At 46.9% G+C, this 27,946-nt stretch overlaps 1 protein-coding gene across 2 annotated transcripts in view; it reads left to right on the top strand.

Moving 5' to 3' along the window:
• LOC138582748 (stress-70 protein, mitochondrial) overlaps positions 1–27,946 on the top strand; it is a 1,916,616-nt gene that overhangs the window by 944,922 nt on the left and 943,748 nt on the right. For both annotated transcript variants that reach the window (XM_069654348.1, XM_069654347.1), the window contains one exon: positions 2,518–2,610. In XM_069654348.1, the coding sequence (XP_069510449.1) occupies positions 2,518–2,610 (93 nt within the window). The remainder of the gene's footprint in view (positions 1–2,517; positions 2,611–27,946) is intronic.

The raw sequence follows: 27,946 nt of genomic DNA, 5'->3' as shown, positions 1-27,946 counted from the left end.
CGCACTGGGCCAATCGCGTGTGGAACTTCCCGCGCACCCCTGAAATACACGTACCCTGCTGAAATCGCGTGTGGAACTTCCCGCGCACCCCTGAAATACACGTACCCTGCTCAAATCGCGTGTGGTACTTCCCGCGCACCCCTGAAATACACATACCCTGCTGAAATCGCGTGTGGAACTTCCCACGCACCCCTGAAATCCACGTACCCTGATGAAATCGCGTGTGGAACTTCCCGCGCACCCCTGAAATACACGTACCCTGCTGAAATCGCGTGTGGAACTTCCCGCGCACCCCTGGAATACACATACCCTGCTGAAATCGCGTGTGGAACTTCCCGCGCACCCATGGAATACACGTACCCTGCTCGCACTGGGCCAATCGCGTGTGGAACTTCCTGCGCACCCCTGAAATACACGTACCCTGCCGAAATCGCGTGTGAGACTTCCCGCGCACCCCGGTATACACGCACACGTAATTTTTTGTCAGCGGGTGTCCGTGTTTGTGGGTACCCCTTTGCACGTCATTTGTCCTGGAGGGCCACAGTATAGGACATTCATCATGGCTGTATATAGGTGCTATTTGTTGGCGCACCTTTTGGCGCACATTTCTTCCAGGCGCAGAGACGCTACCGCCTGCTTTCTTGTGGCGGTCGTGTTTGTGCCTGTGCGCTGGTTTGAGCGTGCGCTTTTTTGCCCTATTCTATTCCATGAATACGTGTTGTAGGCGAGCGTGTGGGCGTTCTGCGCACTTGTACCCTGTACTTCCCCCGTGACGCCCACGTTTTGGCAAGTTGTTCCCCATTCCGAGTGTTACGCCCCGTGTTCCGCCTACTTTTGTTGCGTGCGCCGCGCTATGTGCGATTTTCGCTGTGGCCTGTGCGATTTTCGCTATGACCTGGCGCACGCTGTTAGATGGCCTGTGCGCCAACGTGCGCCGCACACTTTTTTATCGCACATCCGATGGTTTTCTCGCGCACGGCCTTCCATGAATCGATGTGCGCTGCTTTTCGTGCGATTTTCGCACTTGCACTGCGATTTTCGCTATTCCACTGCGATTCGCACGTTTTTGCCCACTTGCGCCGCGCTAATTATTCCATGAATCGGCCTGTTAATATGGGAAAGACAGGCAGTATGTAGATTGAAGATGTGTTATGTGCTTCAGCTTCAAATAGAACACAGGTGTTTATTGTTTCTATGGCAATGCAAATACATTGCAAGTATACGAGCGGGGACCACACGGTTCAATTCAAACACACCGACCAGGGACAGCTATTTTTAACATTGGGTGTGGTAATATCTTAAAAGAAGACACTGGAGTTATTTAGACACATTTGAGGAGCAAGACGGGGGCGCCTAATGACAATTGTAATAGGTGACACCCAAAATTGACCACGTAATTGTTTGGTTAATGGTGACGGGCAGCAATTTTAAAACCAAATCCAGAAAATAAAACATAAGCTGTATAAGATGTACTATAAGGATAAGTAATACTGGCTAATGGGAACAGGCAGTAATTGCAAAACAATATCTAAAAATGTAACCATACAATGTATCAGGCATACTACAATGATAAGGAATACTGTATTACAGGTGGGATTAACCCGTAAATTGCGCAGTAAACGATGTGAGAAAGAATACCATACACATATGGTAATACAAGGATATTGTTGTAAGCAAACTGCCTGTAATCTGTCTAAACTACTTGGGGACTTAGTGCGTAGTTATCTAAGAATGGAGACAAACGTTTGGATAATGTGTTAAGAACCTCTGTACACTTATAGCTTGTGACTCAAGATCATCATATGGGGACTCAGTACATAGTTAATCCGTAATATATGACCTCAAGAATGTAAATGATCATTCAATGAAACTTTTTGATACAAAGATATATTTTTGAATATTATGTGAAAGAACATCAGTAGGACATGATGGATAATTTTGTTAGAATATACCTGCAACTATCAACATGTCACATAAGAGAACAAACCGACCAATTCGTTTTTCTTTTCTTTTTTGTTCTGTTTTCATTGTTGTATATTTTGTCTGGTAAATATTTCTCTAACCCTAACGCCCCTCCCCTTCACCACTCCCTCATTTCTGCCTTATTTTGAATGCACATTGATATGGTTAAATTATTTTGAAAAAGTAATGTAAAATACTGTTAAAATGAATGCCCAATTTGAATAAGGCACCGAACCACGTATCATCAGATGGGCTCTCCTACGGGAGTAAAAATATTCTAACACAATAAGTAGTTTGAAACTGAATTTGATTTGTGGCGCATCTTTTTGTTGTGGACCAACCATTTGATAGATTTACAGGCAAGTAACCTTTCTTTCACTGTATATGCTGGAGACACTTCTTGTTTAGGTTGTCAGACGATCCTCGATCATGCACGCACTACAGTTTGCTTAACAGTTATTTTTTGTTTTGGTACTTAATATGAACTGCTATGTATCAATAATATGCCATTTAAAGGTTGTGTGATAAAGTCATTGTGGTGTTTTTACTTTTTAGTCTGGTGTGGATTTAACAAAGGACAACATGGCCCTACAGAGAGTGAGAGAAGCATGTGAGAAAGCAAAATGTGAACTTTCTTCGTCTGTGCAGGTAAAGAATATCTACTCATTACAGTCATCTACTCTTGAACATAATGATGATGAGGTACACATCAGAGGCATGGTAGACACACGTGTTGCTATGCCTTGTCCCCTTTCTTCCTTACTAATGGATGTGTTTCCCATAGGGATGAGACCAGAGCAATTAATGCCCACGAATACCCACATTTTCATATGCATAGCTACATGGAGCCATATCGCTATCCCCATGCATCAGCCAGAATTCCTTTTCTCCATGATTGACGGGATGCTTCACAGCTTCTGGGTGCATTTTTCTATGAATTTTCAGTTTCCTGATTGTCCTCTGGGGCCTGCTTCCATCCACTTATTTCATGTGTATTGGGATTTGGTTCCATCAGATCCTTTGAGCATGAATTCCTGGCTTGGGAATCTGTTCACTGTGAAACGCTTTATCTGCACGCTCTGGGCCAGGCTTTGTTGCTGGAAAATGATTTTTCAGTCCTCCAGAGACCATCAAGGGCTTAATGTAAAACAACCACAAAAGTTGTCATGGAGGCTACCTTTGTCGCTCGTTTTCTGCCGAATCCCACCCCGGCAACATGACATCGGGCCCCAGGAGAGACTGTTGCAGTTCTGGCAGAGTCTCACGATACTTGACCCTGGTTCATATAATCCTGTTCAGGGGATAACTCCCGCACTTAATCAAAGGACCCACCCTGACCATGGCACCAGGGTTTACAATGAGGTTCTGTGACAAGGGGTTAACACTGCTACTAACATGGCTACGACTGGGACATTTGTTTCTGAGGGCCAGTGTCTTCTCATGGGCTCACATCAGAGGTTCCATTTGCTGTTCTTGAAGTGTCTTCTGAAATTCCATGGCCTACTTCCTGGACGGTCTGTGAAGTCTTGGCCCACATTGCCCCTTTTAACTCCTGTGATGCACATCAACATTTCACACATAATGGGTAATCCAGTAAAACCACAGAACGCTGTCCAAGACCCAATTTTGAATCAAGGCACTCTACAACTGAAGTCATTGGACTCCTGCTCCGCTATGCAGTTTCTGAAATACAATTCAACACACTATTATGAACAGAGGGGGAAGAGGAGGAGGGACGAACCTACTATGCCTTGTGAGAATTCAGAACATTCAAGTGTAGAAAAGAAGAAGAAGGAAGAGGGGGTAAGTGCTGGGGCGTCCAAGCTCGAGGGTGAGACATGAACGAAGTGCTAGGAATGATTGCGTGCTACATGGCCTGGGCCACGGGAGGTGTAAGTGCAAGTCTCCAGGGCAGAGGGTGTGCAGATGCAAAGTGCTGTGGAAGATAGGAGCTGGGGAGAATTGGAGTCGGAGGTCAAGGACCTGAAGATACATAAGGGCAAAGGACACCAATACAGCACCTGTGAGATTAGCAGAGGAGAGAAGGGGGGAAGAAGGGGAAGAGGAAAGTCTTAAGGATGTTTGGGAATTTGAGAAGATCCTGTTCAAGGCGCAGGGAGAGGGGGAGGCTATTCCAAAGGAGGGAGGCCACAGAGGAAATAGTGACCCCCAGCCCTCTGTTTAGCAATACGCTTTACACACAAGGAGTTGGTGCCAGAGGAGCAAAGTGGTCTAGAGGGAGAGTACTTAATGAGATAAAGTTGAAGATAGTGTGGTCCCTTGGCCCAGACAGCCTTGTGCATGAGGCAGAGGGATTTGAATTTAATATGTGAAGCAACCGGGGAGCTAGTCAAGACTTTTTAGTGCAGGAGAGAGGCAGTCCCTGGGCTTAAGGCCAAGGATAAGTGTCGCTGCCCTATTCTGGATAAGCTGGAGGGGTCGAAGAGTGGTAGAAGGCAGATTCAGGAGGAGGCTGTTAAAGTAGTCAAGTCTTGAGAGAACCAGAGCTTGAGTCACATTGAGCCTCTGAGAGAAATTGAGAAAAGGTCAAATTCCTTTGAGTAGGAAGAGCTGATGGTTGGACTCATTGGCAATGTCCAGAGTGTGAGGGAAGAAGGAGAGAGAGAAGTCAAAGATGACTCCAGTGTTTCTGGCTTCAGTTGAAGGTGTACGGGGAGGGCCAGAGTGAGGAAATGAAGGAGGGAGCGGGGGTCCCAATGGGAAGGATTTCAGTTTTACAGGCATTGAGGCAGAGATCATTGGAGGTGCACCAGGACTGGATGGCACATAGGCAGTCATGGATGAAGGAGGGTTAAAGAGGGTCAGCAGGGAGTCTGAAAAAGAGCTGTGTGTCATTAGCGTAGCACTGCAAGTTGGAGGAGAAGGTGGAGATGAGGCGGGCAAGGAGAGCAAGGTAGATGTTAAAGAGCCAGGGGGAGAGTATAGAGCCCTGGGGCACACCACAGGAGGAGATGGAAGTAGGAGAGGAGAAGGGGCCCAGGATGACTTGGGAAGAGAGGTTAGTCAGAAAAGAGGACAGCCAGTCCAGTTCTCGATCCAAGATACCAAGTGCGCTGTGGAGACTTTGTATGAGGATGGAATGGTTAACTGTGTCAAATGCAGAGGAGAGATAGAGAAGGATAAGGACAGCTGGGGAATTGGAGTCCAGAGATGCAAGAAGTTCTTCACAGGTGTTCAGAAGAGCAGTTTACGTGCCTCTGGATGCTTGGAATCCAGATTGATTGTTGTGGAGGCCACCAACAAGTTCAGTGTGAGAGTTAAGTTGGGGCAAGGCCAGCTTTTCAGGTAGCTTCCCCAGGAAGGGGGTGATGGAGATAGGGCAATAGCTAGCAGAGCAGGTAGGGTCAGAGGGAGGTGTTTTCAGCAGTGGGCGTACAAGGGAGTGCTTGAGGGAAGAGGGGAAAGGTTCAGTGGTAAAAGAGTGATTGCAGAAATCAGCCAGAACAGGGGGAGAGAGCCAATGTTATCCTTGATGGTCCTGCAGGAGCAAGGGGAGACCTGTTTAGAAGAGACCTTCATGGAGCAGACAACTCTGGAAACATCTTCAGGCGAGAAGGAGGAAGGAGAGGGGAGGGGGGTGTGGAGGGGGGTGAGGGATGGGTTGTGAGGGAAAGTAGAGAGGGTGGACAGAATGTCCAGAGTTTTGGTGGCAAAGTGTGAGGCCAGTGCATTGCAGAGGGCCTGGGACGGAGAAGGGGAGGATGCGACTGCGGAGGGCTTGCCTTGTTCCCAGCAGATTTTGAAAGGTTCAGCGGAGTTGTTGGATGCGCCTGCGACCCGTGCCTGAATGTGAGCTCTTTTCTTTTCACGGATGGCGAGTCTCTATAGCCTTTGGAGCAGTCAGCAGACCAGTTTGTCAGAGGATGAGCCAGAGGATTGCCACTTCCGTTCTGCTGCCCTGCACTTTAGTTTCAGGGCTGCAACAAGTTTGATGTCGTACCAAGTGTTACGCTTAGAGGCAGGTTTCAGACAGACCCTCATGACTGGGGCAAGAATGTCAAGAGTGTTGGTGATGGAAAGTTGGAGGTTGCTGAGGAGATAGTCTTACGTAGAATCAGTGGCAGGGGGGAGTGAAGGTGGAGGCGAAGGCAGGTGCAGTCACTCGTTTCATAGGGCGAGTGTTAGTGAATGAAGTTGGAGCAGATTTTGGGGGGATGCGGTCAGGGGGCGAATGGAACCCAGATAGGATGGGATGAGAGGAGAGAGTGGTCTGTCCAGGAGAGAGCGTGACTGATTGGGGGGAGAGAGCGAGTTCAGAGTGTATGAGGGTATCCAAAGTATGACCAGCTGTGTGGGTTGGCCCAGAGGGGAGAATGGAGAGGGAAAGCGAGGAGCAGAGGTCAGCGAAATGGGTCGATGCAGAGCAAGGAGAGTCGAGTTGAATGTTGAAATCACCCAGAAGGAGAAGGTTAGAGTTGGAAGAAAGTAAATAAGAGCAGACATCAGCCCATTCAGAGAGGAATAGGGAGGAGGCGCCTGGGGGACAGTAGATGGTAGCGATGGTCAGGGTGGAGGAGGGAGAGGTGACCAGTTTGCAAACCATGCTTTCAAAAGAGGAATAGTTCTGGGTAGGTGAGGTGGAAGCAGGAACCCACTCAGGGAAGATTAAGGCAAACCCCTCTTCCCCCCTGCCAGAGCGGTGATGTCGAGGCTTGGAGATGATCTTAAAGCCGTCAGGGAGGAGGGAGTCAAAGGCAGTGACTGAGCTGGCATTGAAGCAAGTCTCGGTAAGAGCGAGAATGTTGAGGTCAATGGGCCTCATTACGACCTTGCTGGTCTGGAAACCAGGGTGCCGGTAAGCTTACCGGCACTCTTGTTTCTGGACTGGGAAAATTGCAAGTTTGCCTGCCGGGGCTGCTGCACCCAGTAAGTCTGAACCTGCTGGGCACAGCTGTCAAGGTAGGCAAAGCCGTCACGGAAGCACCAGCACCAACAACCGTGCCAGTGCTTCCATGTCCTATTGGACTCTATGGGAATGGGGATTAATGAAATAATTTTTGAAGGTTCCGACGGCTACCCGCCGGTAGCACCGGCAGGGTTACCACCGGACCAGTAATAAGCCCCAATGTCTTCAAGAAGGAGACAGATGTCAGAGGCATGTTTGTTGGCTGAGCGAGCATTGAGTGTTGCCAGGTGTAGGTGGTCTGTGCTTTTGACGGATTTCTGAGGTGGGATACAGGTGTGTGGTACACCATTCAGAGGAAGGAGGGAGAGGGTAGAAGGGGGAGATGCAGGCGAAGGAAGGAAGGAAGTTAATGAGAGAAGGCAGGAGGTTGGGTTGACAACCCTGAACCAGAATGGTGCAAGTGTGATGGACATTAACGAAGCAACAAGAGGATGTGAAACCAGCTAAGAGGACTTCCCACTTGGTGCCACCGTTAATAGAGAAGTGAGAGGAAGGGAGAGAGAGTGGAGATGAGATGTGGGTTCCAGCAATCAGGAGAGGGGACAAAGAAACGGATATAAGTGAAAACCTCTCTAGAGAAAGCACTAATATAGGTGTCTGCAACGGGAAGTCCAGGGTTTGCATGCAGGATATCTTTTTTGTGCTTTTTTCCTTCCGGACCTGGAAAGAGAAAGTGGATAGGTGATCGTGTAGCAGTTACAGAATATGGGAGAGATTGACAAAGCCATAGGAGAGCAGGTTTAGCAAAGGAGTGGGGGAGGAGTGACAGCACTGCACTACGTGGTTCTGATTAAACTCACTAGGGGCCTAGTAGATTGAGTCAGAGAGAATAAGTGAAACTCAGAAGGAATAGAATTCCAAGGAATAGGTGATAGAGGTGTATAAGCTATACATACATAAAATCGAATTTGAAATGCAGGCAGCAAGTCAATGGAGGCATTAAAACACTAAGGTGTACAGGTAATGCTAAAACACCAAAATTCGAATTTAAAGCACACCCAGATTCGATGTTAAAAAATGGAGGCAGCAAACCATGCAAAGAAGATGCTGCAGAGGCAATGTTAAACATCATTGTAGTAGCAGACACCTCAGGAAAGTTAGTTGTGAAGGACAGACAAAATCACATTCATTACTCCAGAGTTCGAGAATGGCTTATGAACCAGTAGCTGTCCGGAGACCGGTTTGAGGGACCGATCATAGTTAGGGTTACGAGACTGTGGCTCTCCACACCCTCCTCGGCCTTTGGTGGGTGGAGAAGGGGGGCGGCGTTCGCCTCCCGGTTTGCTAAATAAATGACTGGGCCGATGTACAAAGGAGCCAATCAGAGCACCATCAAGCTGCAGCTTGCAGTCTAGAGTGCTGCTTCAGTCCGGGGTGCCATTTTGGAGAGGCAAATACAGATGAAAATCTATGGCCCAGGTTGTTAAGGGTACTGAATGCCCGGTGCCCCCACGCTCAATGAAAAATTAACAGATGCTTTCATACATTCCCCATGAAGCTCACAATCAGCAGGTCCAAAATGCCTCTCACTCTTCTTGCTGCCTGCAGGTCTCCTACCAAGTATTCTGTCTTTTACGCACACTCCACATCCCTCTGGAGGATTGTGCCGGTGGGAGGCAGGTTCACAAGTAGTTTTAAGTCTTCGCTGACCTGCATGGTATTAAAGGCTACCTTTTACTACTGTTTGAGAGGCTAAGCTACCCTGGTCTGCTCCACCTTGGTCATGCCCAGTTCTTCTTACACCTATCGACGCCATTCAGAAGCCATTTGTACCTGATTCAGTCCCTCTGACTCCGCCTACCCATCCCATCTCCCAAAGAGAGCTAGACCCAAAGGTGCATTCACTGTTCTAAATTGATCTTTTTGAAATTGGTCCAGATAAACAAGCAGATGCTGATGACTCCCTCTTGACAGCTACTGCATTGCACAAATGTGGGGCTTGTGGAGCTTCAAGACATTCCTGCCCTTAAAGGTATGATATGATATGGCATTTATAGCGCACCTATACACAAGTGTTTCAAGGTGCGACGAGACAAAGGAGGGGAAACAGAGGGAAGACAGAAACAGCTATCCTACTAGGCCAGGTGACATTGACATTGCGCAAGTGCAGGGGAGGGGGGGAGCGAAAAAGGGGAGGGACAGTGATATACATAGGATAACAGTAAGATAAATAAAGACAATAATTAAAAGTGCAGCCTGTAGGTGGCAAGTGCAAGGATAAGTGCAGACATCAGTGTTAGGCAGAAACCTGTGCAGTTCCCTTAGGGACCATTGCAAAAGATTTAAGACTACAGGTGTTTGGCAGTAAACCCACTTGGTAGCAGCCTGTACCACACAGATTCACTTGGTAGCTGTGGCTGAGCAGTCAGACTTCCCTCAAGAAGAGTTAGGCAGTATGCAGAGTATACACAATAAGTACAGGGACACAGTAGTACAAACAAACACTGACAAGAGCTTTGGTGTAAAAGTATATAATTATTTATTCAAAAACACACTTGTAATTTACACTAGCTAGTGAGTAAATTCAGCACACAGTCACTATCATATATATATACAACCCTATTCACTTATTAGACAAGTCTTAGTGAGAAACACCACTTATTTTCAGACAGAGGTGAGCGCTTAACATAAGATGACACTCTAATAAGTTGTAAAGAAAGGGAGGAAAAAAAGCAGGGTTAAGGAAGCACACAAGTTTCAATACTTTTACCAAGAACCACAGTAAGGCAGGATAGGCAGAGTTCTACTGGAGAGCAAGGAAGTCAATTGCAAGGCCCACTCTTGGAGAGAGCAAGCAGAAGGGGTCCAGGTTCACACAGTGGGGTTATGCCCAAAGAGTCTTGTAGATAGTTCGCACAAAAAGGATGAAATTCAAGTCAGGAAAAGTTAGCGAGGTTGTCCCAGGCTAGCCCAGGTTAGAAAGTCGAGGCTTTACTGTCAACCCGAACGATCTGTCGCAAGGGAAGCCAGGCGGGACACAGTACCTTAAGTGTGAAGGAAGCTAAAGTGGGGGCAGTTGTTCCTGGCAGCAGGTTCAAGTCAGTGTTTCGTCCAGAGGAAGAAGAGGTCTCGCCGTGGAGGAAAGATGAAGGTCGTTGCACTGCCAGGGAAGAAACCAGCCGCGGAGTCCTCCGGTTAAAAGGTACTACCCTTCTCTACGCGTTAGTGGTAAACCGTGGTATTCCGGTTGCGGGGTGCTTGGCACGGGCAAGGCGACCACGAGATGCTCCAGGAAGGTGAAAAGAAGGCAAAACTGGTTATCCCCACCAGTCAAAGGAAGAAGACTCTCCGGACTGGAGATCTCCTCTGTCGTCGGGGAAAAGTGGTGAGACGGTTCAGCAGGGCTCCACCGGTGGTGTCGTCATTGCAGGTCGGCTCAGCTTCTCCCTCCTCGGATTCTTGGGTCCTGTGGCGACTTCTGAAGTTCCAGTACCCAAAGCCCTGCTTTTATGCAGCACACCCCCATTCACTCAGCCTAGCTGTCAATCAAACATGCTAAGTGGTGAGCCGGCCGGCTCACCACTTGGGCCAATCACACAAGAGTGCGACTTGAGTTACCAAGGTAACTCAGTCCAGGGTGCCTGAACCCTCTCCCACACCCCTGTGGTACCCAGACAGAGTGGCACCACTTTTGGAGGCTTCTGTGGAGAAGCCCGCCAAAAAGTGGAACAAAGGGCTCGACTTGGGTTGGAGTCACAGAAGAGAACACAAACGCCATTTTAGAATCGAGTTCTGGCAAAAAATACCAACTGGTGAATTCATATTAAATGAATAAACCGGCGGTATGTTCGAGGCTATAAGAATTAAATAATTAAAGTTGGTAGCCTCAAACAATGGGAAAATACCATGGAGATATATTCGCTGTCGAATATTAAAAGTAGTATCCACTGCCACCAGCCAAAACTCGATCAGGGGGGACGGAGACGTGCTCCCTCGAACAACAGACCCCGGGGCAATCGAATTGCCCGACCAGTACGTCCACAATATGATGGTTTGTACTGGTTTCTGTTCATAATTTGGGACTAGCAAAGCCAATGGTAATTTTACATGCCCTGGGAGACAGTAGTCGGTCCCAGGGTATGGAGTCTATGTTGGGGGGTCGCTACGACACCCCTGGGTTACGGCACGGAGGGTGCTGTGTAACCCACATCAAAAAAAACACATGAGACCCTATGGAGTAAAAGACCCCATAGCCCATAAAACACATGGAAAGTTAAAGGAACACCTCAAATCATGTCTAAGAGTGGGAGTAAAAGAATCTCACTCTTAGCAGGAGAGAAAAAAATAAACCCCAACAATCCAGCAAAGCTGCTGGGGGACTCACTAGGTTTGGGAAATTAGCCTTGCAGAGAATTATCCCTAACAATCAGGTATCAAGTGCTAGTCGGGGCTGCAGGGATACAGAATAGTCCCCGAGTGCAAATGTTGCCAGGGGGGCATTGCAGGTGTGCAACTGGCAGGGAGGGGACCTGGGCCCGAGATCAGAGGGTAGCCAGGTAACCATTGCAGTTTTAGATTCAGGCGGCAGATCAGCAAGGGAGAGGAGTAGAGAAAGCAGAAGCAAAGAGGAAGGTCTTGAGGTACTTCCGGAAACAGAGATGGTTGTCCTCCAGTTTCAGAGAGGCCGGCAGGCTGTTCCAGAGGGAGGCCCCAGCAGAGGAAAGAGATCTACCACCAACTCGCTCCTTGGAGAAGTGACTGACCCTGAGGGAGTTGGAGGTGGATGAGCGAAGAGCTTGAGAGGGAATATATTTAGGAAGAGCGAGTTGAAGGTTTTGAGGTCCCAGACTACAGAAGGCCTTGTGGACAATGCAGAGGGTTTTGAACTTTATCCTCGCCGCCACTGGGAGCCAGTGCAGATATTTCAGTCCTGGAGAGATACGATCCCTGGGCTTGAGGCCAAGGACAAGTCCAGCCTAGAGAGAACCAGATCTCTGGAGACAGTGAGCTTCTGGGGGAAGGAAAGGAAGAATAACTCAAAGGAAGTGCAGCTGGTAGTGTGACTTCTTAGAGACGTCAGAGATGTGTAGAGAGAAGGAAAGTGTGGCATCGAAGATGACACCAGGGTTTTTAGCCTCACAGGTGGGAACAGGAAGAGGGCCAAGGGAGGCCGGCCAGAGAGTGCCAGGTATTGGTTGAACAGCCAGGGAGAGAGGTTAGACCCCTGGGGAACACCACAGGTGGAGATAGAGGAGCGGAAGGACCCAAGTTGGACCTGGGAGGGTCAATCAGAGAGGAAAGAGGTCAGCCAAGCCAGGGCCTGATCGGTGATGCCCAGGTTATCACAGAGACAGTTGAGCAGGATGGCATGGTTGACCGTGTCAAAGGCAGAAGAGAGATCAAGTAAGATGAGAACACAGGGGGTGTTGGAGAGCAGGTCTTCACAGATGTTCAGGAGAGCAGTTTCCGTGCTTCTGGCAGCTCTGAAGCCAGACTGATGGTCATGGAGACAACCAACAAATTCAGTATGAAAATTAAGCTGAGTTTGCCCAGGAAAGGAGTGATGGAGATCGGGCGATAGTTAGACGGGCAGGAAGGCTCGGCAGAGGGTTTCTTAAGAAGAGGATACACAAGGGAGTGCTTCAGGGGTGGAGGGAAAGACTCCAGTGGCGAAGGAGTGGTTTCAGAAATCGGCCAGAGCAGGAGCAAGGGTGTCAATGTGGTCCTTGATGGTTTTGGAGGAACAGGGGTGAACCTGTTTTGACGAGACGTTCATAGATAGGACTTGTCTAGAAACATTGTCTGAGGAGAACAGGGGAAAGGCAGAGAAGGAGGGAGGAGAGGTGGCTGCGGAAGGGCCAGAGAAAGAGCAGGGGGTAGAGGGAGGAGGGGGAGCGGAAGAGAGAGAGGACAGGATGTCTTGAGTTTTTAGAGGGGAAATGAGAAGCCAGGGCCTGGTTGGGGACAGGAGAGGAAGAGACTGCAGCAAGATTGGCCAGCTCCTTGCCGATTTTAAAGAGTTCGGCCGATTTATTAGATGCTGCGGCGACGCTGGCTTGGATGTGGGCTCTCTACTTGGTGCGGAGAGAGACCCGGTATTGCCTTTGGAGCAGGCGGCAGGCCAGTTTGTCAGAGGATGCACCGAAAGCACGCCATTTCCTCTCAGCCACCCTGCACATGCGTTTGAGGGTGACAAGGTCTGAGTACCTGGAGTTGCACTTGGCTTTGGGCTTCAAGCGGATCCTCATGACAGGGGCAAGTACATCGAGAGTATCAGATATAGCAGAGTGGAGCATGGAAAGGGCTGTTTCAGGCTGTGAGTCAGCCAAGGAAGGAGGCGGGAGTGAGAAAGTGGCGACGAAAGCCTCAACTGACACGCGCTTTATGGGTCAGATAACCGAGAAGGTAGGTGGCAGTGCTGGATTTGGCTTGGCCTGAGGGGCAGAGAGTTTGATATGGGAGGAAAGGAGAAAGTGAACTCTCCATGAGAGAGGAGGAGAGCGATGGAGGGAGGCAGGGAGGAAGAGAGGGAGAGAGAGATTCTCACTCTCTCTCTCTGCAGACGAGGCATTCTAAAGAGGAGTAGGCCTGCGTAGGAATGACAGAGGCAGGAACCCACTCAGGGAAGATCAGGGCTACACCTCCTCTGGGACGGTTTGATCTGGGACCGGAGAGGATCTTGTAGCAATTGGGGAGGAGAGTGTCAAATCCTGTGACAGAGCTGCCCATGAACCATGTCTCAGTGAGACAGAGGACATCGAGGTCAAGTTCCTCCAGGAGGCGGCAGATGTCAGAGGAGTGTTTGACAGCAGAGCAAGAGTTTAGAGTGGCAATATGGAGAAGATTGCCGTCCTTGCAAGACTTCCGGGGAGGGGTACAAATCAGAGGTACGCCCTGCGGAGTTGTCGAAGCAGCCCGAGGGGGGTCAGAAGAAGCAAGAGGAGAGGGCAAGGTAGCCAAGGAGGAGACAGCAGGGGGAGGCAAGGAAGCCGTGGAGGGGAGAGAGGGAACAGCAGGAGAAGAAAGGAAATTGATGAGGCCTGGGAAGCGTCTATCAAAGAGTAGAAGGTTGGCTTGAGGGCCTTGGACCAAGACGGTGCCATTCAAGTAAACATTAATGATGACCTTAGAAGAGTGGAAGAAGGCAAGGAGGGCCTCCCACCGGGTGCCACCATTAATGGGAGAGGACGAGAAGGGAGAGGGCACAGCAACCGTATGTAGAGTCCATAGGTCTGGCGAGGGAACGACAAAGAGGATGTCGGTGAAAGTTTGCTTGGAGCAGGCACTGGTATAGGTGTCAGCGATAGGGAGGCCTGGGTTGGAGACCAGGATGTCCTTTTTAAACATCTTCCTACCAGATTTAGTGAGGAGAGCAGGATAGTCGATAGAGAAGCAGTTGGAAAAGATAGGAGAGACAGAGAGCACCATAGAGTAGGTAGGGAGAGGAGAGAAGAGAAGAGGAATGGAATGGGAAGGGGAGAACACTAGGGAAGGACACAGGGCAGGGTGCAAGCAGACGAGACAGAGAGAAGAGACAAGTTGACAATTGAAAGACGGCCGGCACTAAGATTTTAAATACTTTCACAATGCAACTTTGAAAACAGGAGAAAAACATGCCTAAGTTTTAGTCTGCTATAGGGATAGGTTTGCAGGGTGGAGGGAGGTTCTAAACCTAACCCGAGCCAATCCTACCTTGTTTAGTTGCTGCTCTTTGACGGCTGGCCGCTGGCTTCCCCTGCGGACACTGGCTGGAGCTGCCATTTGGGAGCCACCTATTGCATAGGGACCCTTAGCCGCAGGGGTTGCCGGGCAGGGGGCTGCCCTTTAAGGTCAGTTAAGACCAGGTGGATGCCCAATCAGGGGTGGGGGGGGCGGCGGGAGGGAGTGGGAACGAGGAAGTGGCTGCAAGGGGTGGGGAGAGGGAGCACAACGCGCTCGAAGCACCAAATGAGTAAAAACAAATTGGAGGCCCCGAGGACCGGGCTAATTCTTACCTGCAAGTAGTAATAATGCAGGCCCCAAGCAAAAAAGCTGCTCTTACCTTCTTCGCTAGGTACTCTGGGAGAAGGATTTTCAGCCTATGTAGTGATAGGCAGGAAAGATCTGTGCTCATTTCCAAATGTCTGTCCTAATGGAGGCTGAAAAGATTTTTGGGGGAAATCCCAATTTGGCCCAAACTGCCAACAATAAGTGGGCATCGGGTACAGGCTGGTACATCAACAAATGTATGCCTAGCTGCTCACCCGCAGTCTGTGGTCCCAGCCAACATGCAATGGGGCACACCTTTTGCCTTTGGCCTCTTCAATAGCTTTGTCTGCTAACTCCTTCAGCAAGTATGAAAAGCTACTAGAGTTAATTGACAGGTAGGTTTATGAAAATCCTCCACTGCTGATCAGGCAGGCAGGTGCAGAGGTTTTCTTGGCAGTAGCTAATCTCAAGTTGTGGAAGCAGCTGGCAGATGTTTTTTTTTAAAACATGTTTGTTTTTTGTTGAGAGAGAGTGGCCAGAGAACAAATGCTTATTTGATCCACTGCAGTCAAACCGAGCCAAAAGGTCACCATGGACCTCATGGTGTGTGCTGTGAACCAAACTGATAACTGAGAGGGAGAAACATTGGCCTTGATTCTACATGCCAAGCCTGGGTAGGTTCACTTCAGATATCCAGAACAGGAATTTGGGCATTCAAAGGTTTACCGCTTCCATTCATCTACAGATGACCAATTAATTAAGAGAGAAACGTATTCTCAAGTCAATATTTGCTGATATTCACCAAACCGCTCACTAACCCATTCCAAAAGCAGCCTCAAGCGCCTCGTGGCGAGACCATCACTGCTTTTTTGAACCTTCAGAAATTGCATGGACTTTTCTGATTGGGTTTCTGGCAATGTAAAGAGATCTTGCTTGGTTCCTTATCAGGGATGACTTTCATAGGATTTGTATGGAACACAAAGTTAGCCTGTATTTTCTCTGTAGGGGAGATAATTTGGAACATTCAGAAAGCCAACCCCAAATTTTATTTCAAGGATTTCACCAACAGTGTGGTGGTTATATCACCCAATAGTGCATGTGTTATATTTTGGCAGTGCCCCTAACCATACTCCATATGTGCAGAGTTCAGCTTTGATTGGTGGACAATTGGGAACAGGCTTCAGGCATACTGCCAGCCAGGAATTGTATTACTCACACTATGAAGGAGGGACTATGGGGGACATTGTGTGATGGCAGGGCGGAAAGCAGCTTTTGACTTTGGCTTTATTCACAGTGACACCCCTGACCCAGACCATTAAAATAGATTCTTCCATGTTTTGCTGATGAACCCCATTCTGAGCCCATGGGTTCACAATCTGTGGTCTGAGCAGGGCAGTACTAGAGTTTCTAGAGATTAATTGCATCTTCTTTCCTCTCAGGTACTTTTTTTGCACCTTTGGGTGCCTTATGCCCAAAACTAAAGCAAAGTTCCAATCAGGCAAGGAATCGACTCTGACCCATAACCTAACCATCCGCAAGCCGATCTGCAGGTCTACATATTTCATGTGGACACTTATCCGAGCAACAGAAATGAGGTATATTACGGTTACGAGCTGAATGTTCAACCAATGGGGGCACCCCTTGAGTGGACCACTTTGCCACTTCATCCAATACAAAATGCCATCAGTGTGCCTCTCCAAAGAGAGTGCAGCGCCAATTAATCAAGGACCAATAAGTTATTCTGCACCAAGCCCCCAATCAACCCCTGGGTGCCCCCTGATGCAAAGGAATTTAGCAATTTTGCATTTCGAAGGGATTGTGTCCTCCGACGTATTCCTTATCTTGATAGATCATCTCCAGCTTACTGGTCTCGGAATTTTTTTTTCAGTAGAGGGCGCTGCGCGTTGATGTCCCTCGAGCCGATGTCCCTCGACAGCCTCCATATCGGCGCTGACGTCATCATGCGTATAAATAGACTCGTGCAGCGTCCGTTGCTCAGTTCTGTTTTTCCACGCTTCGTGGGCCTCAGAATCGCATTGCTCAGTTCGTTAGTCAGAGAATATATTCTTCATTATTCCTCGAGAATAAACCAACTCGTACTCGATGGCTTCCTCACCCGAACCGACGACTCCACGGTCCGGCTTCAAAAAATGTTGAGACTGTGGAAAGAAAATGTTGTTGACAGATCCTCACAGGATCTGTTTGTGGTGCCTGGGATCGGAGCACCAATGTTCGGAGTGCGAGGACTGCATGTCCATGACGGCAAAAGCCTTGAAGGAGCGTAAGGGGAAGCTTGAGAGAGGTAAGACAGCTAAAACCCCTTCGAAAGTTTCCTCCGCAGAGTCGAGACATTCTTCTCCTCGCCGACACATAAAACATTCTCGGTCTAGGTCTCGAAGCAGTTCCCACCACTCTTTGAGATCCAAGCATTCAAGTAAAAGACGTCGAAGATCCCCTTCCTCGTCTTCTTCTGTTTCTCCGGAAAGAGTCACCTGCCCCACAAAACATAGCTCTCAGGCTGAGTGGGAGGAATTCTGTAAAAGGATGCTTAGCGTCTTCGAGAAAGCGGCCTCGACCCCCTCGAAGACAGCTGAGGGTGATACCCTGGGTGAAAGACCCGAAAAATCTAAACGCTGCGAGTCATTGCACCCGGCGAAAGAAACTACTCGAGAGCGTCACGAACCCTCGAGAAAAGACACTGTGCCATCGACGCCAGCGTCGAAGGTCTCTTCGACGCATAAATCTGCGTCATCGACGCCATTGTCGAAGAGCTCATTGACGCATAGGTCAATCGAATCGACGCCGTCTTCGACGTCGACGCCGAAAAAGAGCAAACCCACGGCCGTCACTACCTCACAGCCAGTGGTCATACCCAGAGCCTCTAACATGACTTTGAGGTCATCTACAACCACGAGTAGGATCCCGATCCTCTCGAGTTCTTGGAGGCCACTTCCAATCTTCTCGACGCCTTTTTCAGTGTTTTCGAAGCCTTTAACGTCTGCGTTGACGACATCAACGTTTTCCCAACCGATTTTGACAAATTTAGCCCCTTCTGCTCTGGAAAGGGGATTTAAGCCATTTCCAAGGTCTGATCATTTCAGACCTTTGTCTTCAATCTATGAGGAAGGGGAGGATTCAGATCAAGAAAGACCCTTTGGGTTGCAGAGATCTGCAACATCAGAACCAGAGGAATTTACCCCTGAGGAAAATAGGTTGAAGGACCTTAGAGAATCCTTACATGAGGCAAGTGGGTTAGATACTTCCCCAGAAATAGAATTTGCCAAACCAGACCCAGGGGAACATGCTGAGACCCCTTGCAGAATTTTAATGGCAAGAATCATAGAATTCATGGGTTGGTCTACACCTTCACCTGCATTCCAACAGGATGACCTTACAGACATCTTAGTCAAAGGCCCACAGGAAGATCCTGTGGTTCCATTTCACGCTGCAATACAAAGAAAAATAATGGCTAACTGGGAAACTCCTGAGGTGATCCCGGCGGTTAACAAGAAGTTATCAGCCAAATACAGGGTATCGACTACTGACCCTGAATTTTTGTCTAAACATCCAACTCCAGAGAGTCTGGTTGTCCAAGCAGCAACTGCATCAGGCAGTAGATCGGCATACCCTACTGTTCCACAGGACAGGGATGACAAAAGATACGACTCTATGGCTGAGAAAGTTTTTTCTGCATGTAGCATGGCGTTGAAATCTATTAACGCTACTTGTACGCTCGAAAGGTTCAGCCATATACTTTGGGAGTGTGCTTCATCAGCGCTGACTGCCTCCCGGAGGGAGAAGAAAGGGAAGCGTTTCTAAACATCATTAAGGATGGTAAAGACGCAATGTGCGAATCCCTTCAAACTGGCATTGATTCTGATGACAGCATCAGTAGGGCCATGGCGGCAAGTACTACAACCCGCAGATTTGCATGGTTGCGAAAGTCTGGGTTTGCTCCAGATGTACAAGCCAAACTTTTAAATATGCCCTTTGACGGCTCTTCTTTGTTTGGTAAGAAGGTGGATGACAGCCTAGAAAAGTTACAGACATCCAAAGCAGCAGCAAAATCCCTGTGTGCTGCAATCCGTCAAACACCATATCGCCCCTCAGGAACCTGGTGGAGAGGTAAGTCCTTTCACTTTTATTCTGCATTCGGAAAAGGCAGAGGACAGTCGGTTAAAAGAGGTCAAAAAAGATTCACCCGAGGTGGACGGGGTAAAAATACAAAAGCCGCTGCAGCAGAAGCAGGTACATCTTTACCCTCGGCACCTGCATCAGCCGCCTCTAAATCACTCTGAGGACTCTCCTCACAAGACACCAGTAGGGGGCAGGCTAACTCAACATCTGACGGAATGGCAGGCTTGGGCATTGGAGACAGTTGCCCAAGGTTACTGCCTGCCTTTTCTACGCATTCCTCAGAGTCATCCACCGGGGAACAGCTCTCGGAAAGTTCCAGATCCGCTCCTCTTGCAAGAAATTGTAGACCTGCTGGAGAAAGGTGCCATAGAACCGGTACCTGTAGCAGAGAGGAACAAGGGCTGGTACTCCCCCTACTTCCTAATACCGAAGAAGGACGGAGGACTGAGTCCTATCTTGGACTTACGAGAATTGAACAAGTTCCTCAGGAAGGACGTGTTCAAGATGGTAACTCTTTCTCAGATCCTTCAGGCCCTCCAGCTCCAGGACTGGCTGGTATCTCTGGACCTTCAGGATGCTTATTTCCATGTGCCAATCCATCTCAAACACAGGAAATACCTGAGGTTCGCAATTGGCGGCTCTCATTATCAATTTCGTGTTCTGCCATTTGGGCTGACCTCTGCCCCGAGGGTCTTCACTAAGCTAATGTCGGTAGTGAAGAGATTAATTAATGAAAATACAGGACTATGCGCCAACCAATAAAGTTGAGTTTAAATCATAAATTAGGATTTATTAATCATCAATGACCGTTGAGCCCATAAATGATAACATGTTTCGGCTCCACTGAGCCTTTTTCAAATCCGGGCTACCCAAAATTATAATATAGGACATACAATATATCATAGTCAAAGAACAGTTTGTATGAACGACATTATAAAGTATAACATAATTCCAGTTTTCAAATATCGTGACCACAAAATGTGCATAATAGCATGAAAGAGATTAGACAGAAAAACAAGGATGGGCAAAAGGGAAGGATTCATGGGTGTAGCAAAATAGGCAAACATATCATGATACATTATTATGTTTAGATATACAGAAAAAGAACACAAAAAACAAAAAACAAAAAGAAAGCAAGAAAAACCCATTAGTAATCATTGATCTTCAATTCATTGAATAATATAACCAAATTCTTCAGTGGTCCCTTGAGACAAACTAACAACTTAGTGCATGTCCTTACCCGAAATTTGATGTAACCAGTTCTTATGACTTTTTGTCCATGTAGTAGTAACGGGGTAAAATCCCCAATAACAATCTAAACAAAGAATGTAGGTAGGACAGGTAAATTAAAATAATTATCCAATTTGGAATATACATAAATTGTGTATGTCAAGGTTGCCGATGGCAACTACGCATTTCCGCTCGTACAAATAAATCCCGCCCTTCACCAAACGGGCAAAACAACTCTGCTTAAAGGTCACAAGTCTTTTTTACTTTATTCAAAACAAATTAATATTATGAGTCATTGTAAGTTCCGTGGTAAAGACAATTGTAATTAACCATCATTATGTATCCATATAAATAATCAACTACGTAACATGATAACGTATTTCAAATATGGAAAGCGTATTTCAAGTATGGAAAGCACAACATATAACTTATTTTGTTGCTACTCCTCGCATCCGATAACATTTGTCGAGTGCCATTAAAGCTAAATCCCATTGAAAAGTAAGCCATAACATATGCGGTCCTCTCTTACCAGTTCCTGGAACACAAACAGTCACACGCGTCGGCAGGTAAGCCGAACGCTTACTAGATATGCCTTCTTATACTGGGCGTCATCACTGTGCGCGGTTGCCACGGCAACGCAAGAAACGCGTCGTCATTGAAAACCGCATTCTATCCCCTGGCATTCTACAAATTACATACGCTGTATGAAACAATGTTTTTAGTAACGCCTTAGAAAACTATGACAAAGCATATATATGCTTCTCCTGACCCAATTTAAATTTGTTAAATACTTGAATAGTTACTATCACAATATTGATTGTTCATAATCACGGGCACTAATGCACCTAAAAACAAAAAAGTTGGTAAACATTAAACACAACATTCAAATGGCAATAATGAACTACCAATTATGATGGGGTATCCCTTTAAAGCACCCTGGGTTACATGTAACCTCATAATGTACGATGTGCCCTGTTCTTAATCAAGAATAGCAATGTAACTTACTCGAGCTTAAGAAACCAGATTGCAATGTACTACATCTCACAAGAATGAAACCATTTCATTATCTGTATTAAGTCCTGTATTTGTCGAATTAAAGTAACAAATTGCTCTTGCTTCCGCTTGTCGTAACGCCTTCACTCTGTCACCACCTCTTTTGTTCAAGGTTACTTGTTTGAGACCAATAAATCTAATTTCCGATTTATGATGTAACTGATGTGTTTTTTGCCAATGTTCAGCTAACGGAAGAGATGGGTCTTGACTGCCAATTTTGGCTAAATGTTCACGGATGCGAATTCTCAACTGTCTCTTGGTGCTACCAATGTATAGTTTGTGGCAGACACAGATGATACCATATACTACAAAAGTTGTTTTGCAGTTGATTCCTTGTTTAATGATCCAACGTTTTCCATTTTTGTCTTCGAATTCCGTTGTTCGTTGATATGCATATTTACATTGTGGACAGACACCACATTTCCTGAAACCAGAATCTTTCTTGTGTAACCATGTACCTTGAGTAGTGCTATCAATGTCCGGTAATAATGATGGACTAAGAATGGATTTAAGTGTATTTGCTCTTCTGAAGGTAATGCGTGGGTGATCACTCACAAAATCACCAATATGGCTGTCCAATTTAAGTAAGTACCAATGTTTGTTCAAAATTTTTCGTAATCTCTGGTGGTCTGAACAATATTGAGTGATGAAGCTAATTGGCATGTTAGCTTCCAAATTATTCCCTTGTCTCTGTCTCAAAGTATCCTGCTGCTGCATCAATTTGGCTCTCTTATATGCTTTGCTTATATCTTTTTGGGCATATCCCCTTCTTCTGAAACGTCGTTGTAACAAATTACATTCCTCTTCAAATTTTAAGTTACTGTTACAATTTCGTCTCGCTCTGATGTATTCACCCAATGGTATATTGGTAATAGTTGGTCGAAAATGACAACTCTTAGCATGTAATATTGAGTTGACTTCAGTTGGTTTTCTGAATGTAGTTGTTTGGAGTACTTGGCCTTCCAAATATATTGTCAAGTCCAAAAAATGTATCCGTTGTTTGTTACATTCTCCAGTAAATTGAATATCAAAACAATTAAGATTTAACCTGTCCACAAATGCGTAAAATTCCTCTGTACTACTATCGACGATGCAGAAAACATCGTCGATGTACCTTGTCCAAAATTGAATTTTCTCAATGAAAAATGATTCAGTGTATATTGCTTTGTCTTCCAACATCCCCATGAAGATATTCGCCAATGCTGGGGCATATTTAGTACCCATAGCTACCCCCTTGGTCTGTTGGTATACCTTGTTGTCAAAGGTAAAGACATTGAGATCAAACGTGAGATGTAACATTTCTTTAATCATGTTCAAATGGTTATAATACGAGGCTGACTCATGCCTGAAAGTATAGTCAACTGCAATCATGGCCCATTTATGCTGAATAGACGTGTACAGTGCCTTCACATCTAGAGTCGCTAGAAGGAAGGTACTCTGCCAAGTAAAATTTTGTAGCTTGCGTATAAGGCTGGTGAAATCTTGCAAATATGAATGAAGTAACATAGCCCTTGGTTTGAATAATAGATCCAGATATTCCGAAATATTCTCTGTGACCCTCCCAATCCCACTCATGATAGGGCGGCCCTCTGGTATCCTTTCATAAGGTTTATGTATTTTCGGTAAGAAGTACATTGTTGGAGTTACCGGTTCTTTTATCCATAAATAAGTGCGTTCATCATCCGTTATCAATCCTTTTCTATGCCAATTAAGTATGTGCGCTTCAACTTGCTCCAATGCTAATTTTCGAAAATCATCCGTTCTTAATTCATAGCACCCAGGAGTATTTAGATGTCTAGATGCCATTTCCAAATAGTCCTCCCTATCCATTAGCACAATATTGCCTCCCTTGTCAGCCTCTTTGATTACTGTCCGTGAGTCCAATTTAAGTGAGACAAGTGCTTTCCTTTCTGATTTAGTTAAGTTGTTCTGGGTGATCCAATTCTTATGTTTTTTACAATTAAGATTATATAGATCTCGTGAAACCGCTTGTTGAAAAGTGTCAATGACGTTGTCAGATGCCAGCTGTGGCATAAATTTTGAACGTACTTTAAGTTCCTTTGTGGTAAGAGTATCAGATTTTATCTTGAGTTCGTCTAATAAGTGAAATACATGATATTGATCATCTTCGGTGAATGAGCGCAATGTATACGTATCTTCAATATCCTGAATCGACTTATCACTAATCGGTATTCTTACCTCTTCAGGTGGGAAATCACCCGGTACTTTAGTTGCAAAAAATGTTTTTAACTTCAATTTTCTAGTAAATTTGAATAAATCGATTTGTATGTCCAATGGACTGAAGTTACATGTGGGTGCAAAGGATAAACCCTTGTTAAGAAGAAGTCTTTCCTCTTGAGATATAGTTTTTTTAGACAAATTGAGGACAAGATCATCTGTTATTTGGTGGTGCCCATCTCCTTGGAGCTGGCCCTGGTTTGTCTCTTGTTTGCTTGTGAGATTCCTATGTTGCCGTCGTTTTCTACACCCCCTCCTTCCTCTTCTCCTAGCACAGGTGTCAAAATACCCATAGTTGGTGGTAGCTGAAAACGGACTGTTTTCTGGGTGGAATTACGATTCCCTTTCTTGTATCTTTTGATTTGATTCAAATATCCTCTTTGTTCAATTGATTTGGAACTTGCACTAGCTTGATTGTCTTGGTCCGAGTCTGCATCTGAACTGGCCGATGATGTGTTGGGGGTTGAGTTTTTAGACATTGATTTTGAACTTAAATCATATTTGGTTTGGAATGTATACACACGATCTTCCCTGTAATCACGTTCATCTCTATAACTTTTTCGTAGTTTTCTTATTTTTACTTCATCCTGATATATTTGTAACAGTTCATACATCTTCTCATAGTTTTTGGCTTTGGTATCCTCATTAGATTTCATCTCAGCAATTTCTTTACGTATGCCTTCTATACCTTCTAATGCCCTTTTATGCTCCCTAGTGGCATGTTCAATCAATAGGTCAATCATCTTCATAGAGCTGTTGCTCAAATTGGCTTCCCAGCCTTCTGCTAAATCTTTGTCTAACTCATTGTTAAAGTTTGGAAATATAAGAATCCTCAAACCCCTGGGTACTCTGTCATTGGCGACATAATTCTCAAGTGATACTTTTTCCCAATACTTGTCAATTTCCTTTTTCGATATTCTTTCCAGTTTTATAAATTTCGAACGTAAGTCTTCTCGTTTTGTAGCAATACTTGAAAATGCATGTGACATATCCCCTCGGGGGGTAAACAGGTTTTTAGTTTCTTCTTCACGGTTCTTCATATATGCTGCCATCATAGAAGAATGTTTATAAAGGTAACGGGTCAGCCCAATTTGCAAGTTCAGTAGAAATTGTTTTGAAGAACTGTGGCTTTGAAGAAACTTGCTCCACAAGGGCGACTCCTTACAATCCCAATGGTTATACGCACAAAGTTTCAAAATCCGGTCAATGAAGTCGCAGGTCAACTGTATAAGGACGGTAAAAAGCCTAACCGTCCCATACACCGAAGAGATTAATTAATGAAAATACAGGACTCTGCGCCAACCAATAAAGTTGAGTTTAAATCATAAATTAGGATTTATTAATCATCAATGACCGTTGAGCCCATAAATGATAACATGTTTCGGCTCCACTGAGCCTTTTTCAAATCCGGGCTACCCAAAATTATAATATAGGACATACAATATATCATAGTCAAAGAACAGTTTGTATGAACGACATTATTTTTTTTTTTTAAAAGCATTTTATTGGAATTTGTAAAAGTGCGAAACAAACAACAAACAGTGACTTAACAATCAACTGAAAACAAATTAACTAATTAACTACTTAACTTCCACAGCCTTCATAGAGCAATGTATCGTCCGTGGTGGGGGGCGAAGGGGGGGGGGTTCGGTGTGCAGCAAGTCCGTGGTCGTGGGGGGCTGGGTATGGTGTTGGCCATTCTTAGAAACCAGTCACAGGCGGTATTCTGTTAGGAGCGAAAATTCAGGGGGGTTTGTGGTCGGAGGCGAATTGAATGTCACGCACCAGGGCCTTCCATGAGTCCAGAGCTTCATTGGAGTCGTCATCGTTCGAGCGGATGCCATCCTGCCAGGCCCTAGTCTCCGCCTCCGTCCACTTTTCCAGGTCTTTGAGCCAACGTCCGTGTCTAGGGCCCCTTGGGGATTTCCATGCCATCGCCACGGACCTCTTCGCAAGGATGCAAGCAAGGTCCATTAGTTTGACCTGATGCTTATGTTTGCTGGGTCTGGGATGGGCTCCCAGCAAGCATTCCTTTGGGCTCCACTCGTATCTTGTGAGCCCCGCCTCAGTGCATGTACATTCCACCATGGACCAGAAGTGCGCAGTCTTGGTGCAGGTCCAAAACATATGGATCAAGTCCGCCTTGTCGTTACCGCACCAGGGGCAGTGCGGAAGTGCTCGATTGTTGAAGGTTGCAACTCTTAGCGGAGTCATGTATGTCCGGTATAGGACATTTAACTGGACTTGTTTAAATCTGGTATTCCTCGACACCTCTTTGGGGTATAGAAGTATTCGCTCCCATTCGCCGTCGGTGAGCGGGACCCCCAGGTCGGATTCCCATTTTTGTCTCAGGGGCGTGCTTTTTGGGTTGGGTCTGTCGTTCAGCTTGGCATATAAGCGGGAGACCGGTCTCCAGCCGTCTGCTAGGTCGTACATCTCCTGGAGAAGGGGGTCCGGTGGGGGTTCCTCCGGCCAAACGGGCCATTGTGCCTTTGCCGTTCGCTTGAGGCGATGGTACCACAAGAACTGGGCTTTTGAAATGCCTTCATTGGCTTGTAGGGAATCGAGTTCTCTGAACATGCCGTCTTCGAACAGATCCCCCCATGTGTAGATTCCAGCTCTCTCCCATTGTCTCGCTGTCGCTAAGTCTGCGCGGGTCTTGCACACGTCAGCCAGGATGGGGGCACTGGGATTGTAGGGGTGCTCCAGGTGTCGGAGAAAGCCGGTTCTGGCCCACACCTGCCGGCCCAAGGTGACAATCATGGGGACTCCTGAAGCTTGTTTCAACGGGTTCCAAAGCATCTCCCTGGGGAACAGCTTAGAAGTCGGGTTACGGAGGAGCTTTGTTTCCGACGAAGGTTCATCAGAAAGCCATTTCGTTGTGTGACTGAGCTGTGCGGCCAGATAGTACCTTTGTAGATCCGGCAGTTGTATCCCACCTTCTTTGTGCGGGAGCGTGAGTGTGGGGAGGGAGATCTTGTGTCTGGAGGACCCCCATATGAAGTCCTTGATGAGAGAGTCCAATTTTTTGAAGAAAGGCGGCCTGATGTAAAAGCATACGTTCGTGAAGTGGTACAAGAGGCGGGGGAGAATTATCATTTTGACTATTGCGGCTCTGCCCATTACCGCCAGTGGTAGCTTCGACCAAAAGTTCATGGATTTGCGAAGGGTCCTAACAGCTTTTTCCGTGTTATGGTCATGTGTGAGAGCTGGGGTATGGCACACGTCAATTCCCAGGTATTTAAAGTGTTCTAGTTGCCATCGTATCCCGACGTCTGGGAGGTCTGACTCAGCCAGGCCCCTAAGTCTCGCCAGCGGAAACGCACAAGACTTCAATTTGCTGAATGTTATTCCGGAGTATCGGGAGTAGTTGTCGAGGATATCGAGCGCGACGTGTGCGTTGAGCCGGGGGTTATTCAAGTACAGGAGGACATCATCCGCATACATGGATATTATGGCATGGTCCCTGCCCAGCCCGATGCCCGCGTCAAAGTGTTGTGCCCTGAAGTATGCAGCCACTGGCTCCAGGCCCAGTATATATAACATTGGGGATAGTGGGCATCCTTGTCGGGTGCCGCGCTGTATGGGCCAGGCCTGAGACATCGTCGTTCCAGTCTTCACCCTCGCTGTCGGGGTGTTGTACAGTACCTCGATCCACCTCACGAAGCTCGCTCCAAAGCCGAATTCCTTTAGTACTTCAATTAACCACTCCCAAAAGATGGAATCAAAAGCTTTTATGGCGTCCAGAGAGAGTATAGCGAGGTCTTCATCTCGGTCGTGGGTCTCCGCCATGATATGTTGGAGCCTCCTCAGGTTCGCAGTGGTGTTGCGGCCTGGCACAAAGCCATTCTGGTCTTCATGGATCAAGGTTCCAATCACCCTTGCCAGCCTCTTAGCTAAGATTGTGGTCAGAATTTTGCAGTCATAGTTCAGCATGGCAATCGGGCGATATGACTCGCAGTTGTTGGCGGGTTTGTTAGGTTTAAGTATAGGGATGATAATTGTCTCTTTCATGGAGTCAGGTAAGGTCCCGGTTTCAAATGCCTCCATGTAGACCCTGTGGAGTGTCGGGGCAAGGGTCGCAGCGTAGGCTTTGTAGAATTCCCGGGGGTTTTACAAGTGGTCAGCGACTGAATCGCATATGTCACGTCCTCAGCGGTGATCTCTGCATCCAATGACTCTCTCTGGGCCTCCGTCAAACTTGGGAGCTCAATCTCGGCCAGTGTGGTCCTGATGTCGTCCACTGGTATTTTGGCGTCATGGGCGTACAACCTGGAGTAGAAGGCCGCAAAAGCTTGGTTGATATCTCGTTGCGTCCGATGAGTCGTCCCCCTTTCATCCGTTATTTCGGTTGGGAGGTGTCTTGGAAACTCGCGCCGACACAGCCAGGCAAGCATTCTACCAGGCTTATCCGCTTCTTTGTGAGTTCTGGCTATGTAGGTCGCGTAGTCGAATTTGGACAGTCTGTTCCATGCCAATAGGCACTCCTCC

This window comes from Ambystoma mexicanum, chromosome 3q (assembly GCF_040938575.1).
Source record: "Ambystoma mexicanum isolate Mex_15411 chromosome 3q, UKY_AmexF1_1, whole genome shotgun sequence".
Classification (NCBI taxonomy): Eukaryota; Metazoa; Chordata; class Amphibia; order Caudata; family Ambystomatidae; genus Ambystoma; species Ambystoma mexicanum.
Note: the sequence above shows the minus strand (reverse complement) of the source record. Positions and strands in the feature narration are given on the sequence as shown.